This window comes from Plasmodium reichenowi, chromosome 4, assembly GCF_001601855.1.
Source record: "Plasmodium reichenowi strain SY57 chromosome 4, whole genome shotgun sequence".
In the NCBI taxonomy this organism is placed as follows: Eukaryota; Apicomplexa; class Aconoidasida; order Haemosporida; family Plasmodiidae; genus Plasmodium; species Plasmodium reichenowi.
The window spans coordinates 341,083-349,363 of NC_033649.1; the positions used below are offsets into that span (position 1 = coordinate 341,083).

At 19.6% G+C, this 8,281-nt stretch overlaps 3 protein-coding genes across 3 annotated transcripts in view; 1 reads left to right on the forward strand and 2 right to left on the reverse strand.

Moving 5' to 3' along the window:
• The window catches only part of PRSY57_0408600 (hypothetical protein), a gene marked incomplete at both ends in the record, with an annotated part of 3,789 nt that extends 1,782 nt beyond the window's left edge, over positions 1-2,007 (reverse strand). Inside the window, one exon of the mRNA XM_012905948.2 lies at positions 1-2,007. This exon is cut by the window's left edge and continues 1,782 nt beyond it. Coding sequence (XP_012761402.2) covers positions 1-2,007 — 2,007 coding nt within the window.
• Positions 2,008-2,657: 650 nt separating this feature from the next.
• PRSY57_0408700 (hypothetical protein) lies at positions 2,658-4,766 on the forward strand (the record flags this gene model as incomplete). Its single annotated transcript, XM_012905949.2, has 1 exon — positions 2,658-4,766. The coding sequence occupies one exon, from the start codon at positions 2,658-2,660 to the stop codon at positions 4,764-4,766; it is 2,109 nt and encodes a 702-aa protein (XP_012761403.2).
• Positions 4,767-5,330: 564 nt separating this feature from the next.
• Positions 5,331-8,281, reverse strand: PRSY57_0408800 (DEAD box ATP-dependent RNA helicase, putative; the record flags this gene model as incomplete). Its single annotated transcript, XM_012905950.2, has 1 exon — positions 5,331-8,281. A coding segment is annotated over one exon (2,951 nt), but the record flags the coding sequence as incomplete, so codon positions are not given.

Sequence of the window (8,281 nt, forward strand, 5' to 3'; positions counted from 1 at the left end):
TTTGTCATTTGTTTCGTTTATTTCTTTATCCATGTTGTGATTCTCCCTATGTTTGTCATTTGCTTCGTTTATTTCTTTATCCATGTTGTGATTCTCCCTATGCTTGTCATTTTTATCTTTTAGCATGTGTGTGATGTTGGGTATAACAACATTTCTAATATAATTTCTTGATATAGATATATTATTATTAGAAGAATCAAAGTTCCAGGTTTTATTGATTAGTTGCATGTATCTATACAAATGAAGTTTATTTAATTTAATAAAAGGTCTATATAATAAACAATTTTTATAATATGTTAAAAATTTTATTCCTCTTAAATTTTTAAGAAAGACACCTCTAAAAAATTGTAGTAAAACAGTTTCGTTATTATCATTTTGATGGTGTCCTAGAAATACAATCGATTTTATTTTTTTTTTTAAAATACAATATTTATTTAAAAATACATTGGTATATTTCATATTATATATATTATTACTACGAGTATTATTAATAATATTATTATTATTATTATTTTGTAAATTCATTATGTTGTTGAATAGTAAGCTTTCCTTTTTCTTCTTTCTCATAATATAATCATTGGAGTATTCCTTTGAAAAGATTTCTTTCTTTATTAATACATTTGTAATATATTTTTTATTTGTTATTTTAATATAATTATTTAGATCATATATATATTTTTCATATGTATAATCATCTAACATGTTTAAGTTATCCTTCATACTTGTATTATTAATATTATTATTATTATGGGAATCGTTCATTTGATTCATATGATATATGTTATTATTCATGTCCCTTTTTAATATATCATGAGATAGATGAACATAAATATTTCTTCTCCATGTTCGTGCTAATAATAAGAAGTTTTTTTTATTCTTCATCATATTTATATTTATTTTCTTGTTTACGTTACTTTCATAATTTTTTTTTTTTGTTTTTAAATTGATGACGTTTAATTTTTGTATACTTTTTTCTGTTAATTTTTTCGATTTAAAATGAATACCAAATTTTTTACAAATATTTTTAAGAAAATACATTTCGCTTGTGCATTCCTTTCTTGTGTTATGATGACAATATATAACAATTATTTTATTTAAAATAGATAAAAAAAATGAAACATTATTTTCATATCTATATTCTTTAATAATATCTATAATATCTTCATGTGTAAATGAATATACACTATTTATTTTATTCATAAAATCAAAATAACTTTTATTTTTATATATCATACTTATTAATATTTTATAAATTATAAATATGAATGAATAAAGAAGACACAAAGAATCTACTCCTGAGCTTACACTAAAAATTATTTTTTTTTTTTTTTTTAAAAAAGAAAACATATATTTATTTTTTAATGTTAATAACCAGTAGCCTTCCACAAGTTGTAAAACATCTTGATTCTTTTCAATACATTTAATCAAATTATCACTATTATTATTACAATTACTATTACAATTACTATTACAATTATTATGATTATGACTATAACTATCACTATTATTATTATGTATATTATGTATATTGTTACTTTTATTATCATACATATTATTATTATTATTTTTCAGACGTTTATTTATTTTTAACTCTTCCAAATCTTTTGTTGCTTCATCATATTCCATATTTATAAAAGAACAAAATTTTTTAAGAAATAAATTGCTATTATTTTTTTTCTCAATGATATTACTAAACATATCTGCTTTTATTAAAATATTATTATCAATATGTTTTTTTTTTAATTCGTTTATATTCTTCATCTTATTATTTATATTATTATCTCTATCTATAAATACTGATAAACCATTACTACACACAACATTTCTATGGAACCTTTTATTTTTATTCACCCTTATAATTTTCTTATCCATAATGTTATATAATCCTTCCTTATTTATATGTGGTATGAAAAATTGCCATCTCTTCCACACATTTTGTTTTCTTTTTATGCATATGGTAAAACATAGATATGATAAAATATATAAAAATATACATAATAAATACATTTATAACTCTATATTATCATTTTATACTTCATTAACAAAAAAAAAAAATATATATATATATATTATAAGTTATTATAGGTAAATAATGACCTTTCCAATTTATACATATATTTTTTTTTTTAATAAATAAATAAATATATATATATATATATATATAAATATATATATATATATAATATTTATTGATTATATTATTTATTTATTTATGTAAATATAAAATGAAAATTATCTTATATATATATATATATATATATATATATATATATATATATATTAACACGTTGCTATTATTAGTGCCCTTGTAAAATTATTATAAGCCTTGGGTAATTATAAGTATTAAGATGGATACATATATATATATATATATATATATATGTATTCACTTAATGATAATATAATATTAAAAAAAGATATATATTGTAATGCTTAAAAATATACATATAATACACATTTTTTTTTTTTTTTTTTTTTTTTTTTTTTTTTTTTTTTTTATTTTTTTTTTTTTGTACTTTTTAATATTTGAATATATACATATAATACCTAGATTAATAAAGTAGAAAATATTCCAAAAGTAAATTTTGAAACATATATATATATATATATATATACACATATATATATTTATATTTATATATTTATTCATTTTCTCTATGATGGATAATGAAGAAATTAAGGTAAAAGAAATTCATCGTTCTCCTCTTGAAGGGCATAAACATTTTCCATTTTGTGACGAAAATTTTACTAATAATATTATACATTGTGATATGATAAAATGTATGAATAAAAAAGGTCAAGAGAAATTAAAAAAATTATTAAAAGTTAATAATAATTTAATATATGATAATATTCTACATCTTAATATATATGTTAAAAGTATATGGTTATGTATGAATTTAAAATGTACATTCTCTATTCATGATTTAATATTAATTGCACGGTCTTTTAAAAACACAGAAATTTTGTATGATAATAATTCTTTTAATACAAACTTAGATGATTCATTATGTAAAGAAGATAAAACTGTTAACTCTTTCTATATTTATTTTCATAATTATAAAATTAGAAAAAATGTAGTGAAAATTTTTTTTCAAAACCCTTATGTTGTTTGTTTTATTCATAAAAATGGATCAATTCACCTACACGGATCGGCTACATTACGGAAAATTTTATTAATTTTAATAAAAGTGGTGAAAAAATTAAAATATAAAACCTTTTGGACATATTTAAAACAACAAGAAGATGACAAGAAAGAAATGTTAAACTATGATAAATATCAAGAGGATGACTATATGTCCATTGGTAGCAAAGGAGAATTTAGTTCTTTATGTAGTGATAATAATGGTGATAAAATGTTTGAAAATAATTATCGACAAGACGAAAAATATTATGAACAGGATGGAAAAAATTATGAACAGGATGGAAAAAATTATGAACAGGATGAAAAAAATTATGAACAGGAGGAACAAAATTATGAACAGGAGGAACAAAATTATGAACAGGAGGAACAAAATTATGAACGGGAAGAAAAAAATTATGAACAAACAGTTCATATTAATAAAAACACAAACTTAAACAACCAAAATAAGGACGAACGGGTATGTAGTGATCAATCAGATATAGATATAGATATAGATAAAAATATAGAAAACGCATTTGTGAATTATGAAAATTTTTTGGACGATTTTAGTGAAGATAATATGAGCGATGCATGTGCAGAGAAACAACCAGAAGAGTTAAATATCATGGAGGGATTAGAAAAAAGTGACGATATTATGTCTGACGATAGTAGAAATAATGTTGACGATTTGAACAAAAATATTTGTGTAACAAACGAAACGGACATTAATAATACTATTAATAGTTGTGAACACATGATTAAAAAATTAAATGCGACGTTTGAAAATTATGATTTTTATGGAGATGACGAATTATATGAAAAGGTTATATCAAAAGATAAGAACAAGGAAGAAAAATTAGTGGATGATAATTATTATGATGATATAAACAGTGAATGCAATATTATAAAAAGCGATGAAGATATTCATTTTAATATAAATAATTTAGATGATGATATGAATTTTTTAACATATGATTTAAACTATAATGATTTAAATAATAATAATAAAGATATAAAGAAAAAAGAAAATATTATAAGTAATAATAATAAAAATAATATTTCCTCTAAATCGTTTGTTAAAATTAATGATAATGACTGTTCGGAAAAAAAAATAACATCTTATAATAATAATAATAATAATAAAGATCATATATTTGATAATGGTTTTTTTTATTTTGAAGATGAAAAAAAACAATTATTAAGCAAAAAGGATATTTATAAAATCGATAAATACCAAAAATGGAAATATATTATAAGAGATGATATTATTTTTGATATGAATTCTTTAAACATTAAACAGTTTGTATGTGTATTTAAAATTCAACTAAGATATTTTGATATATCAAGAATCTCTATGTATTCAGAATTTAAAAATATTTTAATTGAAATAAATAATATTATATATATAAGAATTGATCAAAATTTCTTAAGTAAATTAATGGAGCAAGGCACCTTACATAAATATATTAAAACAGATACTATGAATAATCAAAAAGAAAATAAAAAAAGTACAATTAGGACAGTACTTTTATTTGGATCTGGTAATGTTATTATTTATGCTTGTAAGAGTAAGAGAGAAATATTATGTATAACTAGATTTATAATTAATGCCCTCAAAAGAAATAACAACATAATTTTATAGCATAAACGGATAATTAATTATATTATATCATATCATATTAAATAATATCATATTATATTTTTTTTCATAATTCCTTGTACTATCTCTAAAACTTTTTTTTTGTTTGTCTTTTTATTTTATTAGTGTACTTTATATTTAACAATAATTATATATATATATATATAACTCAATTTTTTTTATGTGTGTGTATATTATTTATTTTTTTTTTTTCCTGACATGTCAGAATGAATATTATTTTTATTCTGACCATGACAGGTAAAAAGTAATATGTAATATGCTGACTTGGACAGGTAAGATTCAATATATTTTGTTTTACTTTGAATTGATTTATTCTAAAATGTGAAAATATATTTATATAAAAGAGAATAGAAAAAATATATTTTTTTAATTGGATGTGTAGTTTTGTATGTTATGAAATTAAATATAAATGAAAAAAAAAAAAATAAATAAATACATAAATATAAATACAATAATATATATATATATATATATATATATATTTTCATTTGTTCAAATAATACGTATAATATGTACACTTAAAAAACATAAGACAAGGTAAAGATATTAAGATACATATTTGTGGAATGTAAAATATAAAGGATGTGTTTGCATGTTTTGGTTTTCATCATTTGGTTTCAATAAATTAAAATCATTTAAAGGATCATCATCCTTTAGATGATCATAATTAGTATTATGTTTATTATAATTGTTTACATTTGATGTGTTAATATTTGTTGAGTTTCGATTTGCACACTTTTTTAATTTAAATTCGTTTGTTTTTGATTTATAACTTTTATACGTTGGTAAGGATGAAATGAGTACACTCTTTGAAGTTGCATTAAATTTTATGAACGTATCTGGTGCATTAATAATTTGTAGTCTAGCAGCCATACATTTTGTTATATAGAAATTTTCCAAATATCCAAACGAATAAATAATATTTTTAATTAGACTAGGAACTTGCCATTTTTCATATTTTAAGAATTCATTTTTTTCACAATAGAATCCAAGAAAAGATCTATACATTAATTCACATGATGATAATAAGTGCTTATATTTATACCATTCTATATGTTTTATATTAAATGTAAAAAAAATATTTTTATAATCTTTTTCATTGTGGTAATTATATTGAAAGAAATTGTTTTCATCTTTTTTATAATAATAATTATTAAAGGTTTGTATTTGAATAGAAGAATTATTTTCATGATATATATTTTTCTGATCATCAATATTTTTATTAGTGTCATTCATTTTTTTGTCACCTTTGTGTTTTATATCTGTGTTTATATTTTCCACTTCATGTGTTCCCATATCATATTTATAATTTAACAAATGTTGTAACAATAGATTATTTTTATAAACAAGATTAATATAATTTTTATTTATAGCAGTAATAGGAATATTATTTTTATAGAGTATATATAAATAGTGGGCCTCTAATTCATTTAATAATAATAGACTCCTACCTCTGGTATATTTTGTTGTAACTATGTTAGTTCTTAAAATATATTCATCAACATTTTTACACATTCCTAAATGTATTACAAGATTAACTTTATTTAATTCTATTCCTTGATGTAATAATGATGTGGCAAATAAGATTTTTTTTTTTTTTTTTTTTTTTTTTTTTTCATCATCTTCGTTATCTAGGTTGGTACCGTTAAAACAATTTAAAGTGTATCTTTTTTTATCTAGGCTCATTTTACTATGTAATGATAAAATAGAAATATCTTTTAATTCTTCATATTCGTCTGTACATTGTTGTATATAATTTAAAAGATAATTACACATGTGTTCATTTGTAAAATTATCATATTGTTTAATAGTGACCTCATCATTTTGTTTAATAGTGACCTCATCATTTTGTTTAATAGCGACCTCGTCATTTTGTTTAATAGTGACCTCGTCACTTTTGATGATGTGATTTGTATTTACGCTGTGGTCATAAGAATTAATAACATTACAATTTTGATAACTTGTGGTATCATTTGTTATTATGTAAGGATTTGAAGAGACAGTAAAATTTACGCTATCTTTATCATAATAGGTAGAATGATGTGAAAGATATGATTTAATATCTTGTGGTTGTTTCCATTTTATTTTTTTTAATTTTAAATATAATAAGAATATATATCCTTTAAAAATATAATGTTTATATATAACATAAAAGAATTGTAAGATTTTTACGGTAGGCATAAATATTACAATATTTATATTATTATTTGTTATTAATTCGTTATGTATAATATTAAATAATATTAATGATAATTTATTAGATTCATATATTAAATATTCTTGTTTTAAGAGTACATGTGTAGGTATATATTTGTTATCATTTTTATTATGATGAGAACAATGATATCTATTATAATCACTGTTAGATAATTTTAATTTTTTGATTTTCATTTCTTTTTCTGAAAGTGGTAAGATATAATTAGATTCTTTTGATGAATCATATATATGTGTATCATCATTTTTGTCCATATTATTATTATTATTATTATTATTATTATTATTATTGTTGTTGTTGTTATTTTTTATTTCTTCAAGAGTAATATTATCATTGTGTAAATTATATTGAGTTTGTACGTTTTGAAAAAATGTATTTGCTTCTTTAGGATACCACAACTTACCTATATTATCACAATAAAGTATATTATTAGGTGGATATATATGTTTGTTATTTAATTCGTTATATAGTTGAAGATTAACATTTATAAGTCTTTTAAAAACATTTTGAACAATTCCTTGATATTTACTTTTATTCATATGGTTTATATTATTTATAATATTCTGAAGATTTTTAATAATATTTTTGTTTGTTTCATGGTATTGTTGATTTGTAGAAGGATCTAATAATTCTTTATGATCATATATACAATTATTTATTAAATTTATATGTATATAATGCAATCTTAAAAATCTATATGCTACATTCTTAAGAAAATTATTAACAATACATGTTAATAAAATAGTTTGATGAGATTTTGGTAATATATTTTTTATTATTAATATATTTTTCATATAATTATTATCTAGAAGAAAATGTGCTTCATCAATTATTAATGTATCACATAAAAAGAAGATTTGTGAAAATTGTTTGAAATATTTTATAAAATTGATTAGATATGCTGGTGTAGTTATAATAATATGTGGTTTTATTTTTTTTAAATTTTTTATTTCATCTTGTATATTTATATATTTCTTCCCATGCATATTATAACAAATAATATTATATGGATGATACATAATTAATTTTTTTAAAATTCCATATGACTGTTCAACTAATATAACATTTGGACATATTATTAAACCTAAAACATAATTATCTTTTATATTTGTTTTTTTTTTTATATTATTTATTTGTATTATTATTTTATGTACAAGACAATTCATATAAGCTAATGTTTTCCCTGAGCTTTTAAATGATGATATTAATAAATCATAATTTTTTAAAAATAATGGAAAAGTAATATATTGAACGGTTGTTAAATATTTAACATTGAAATTTT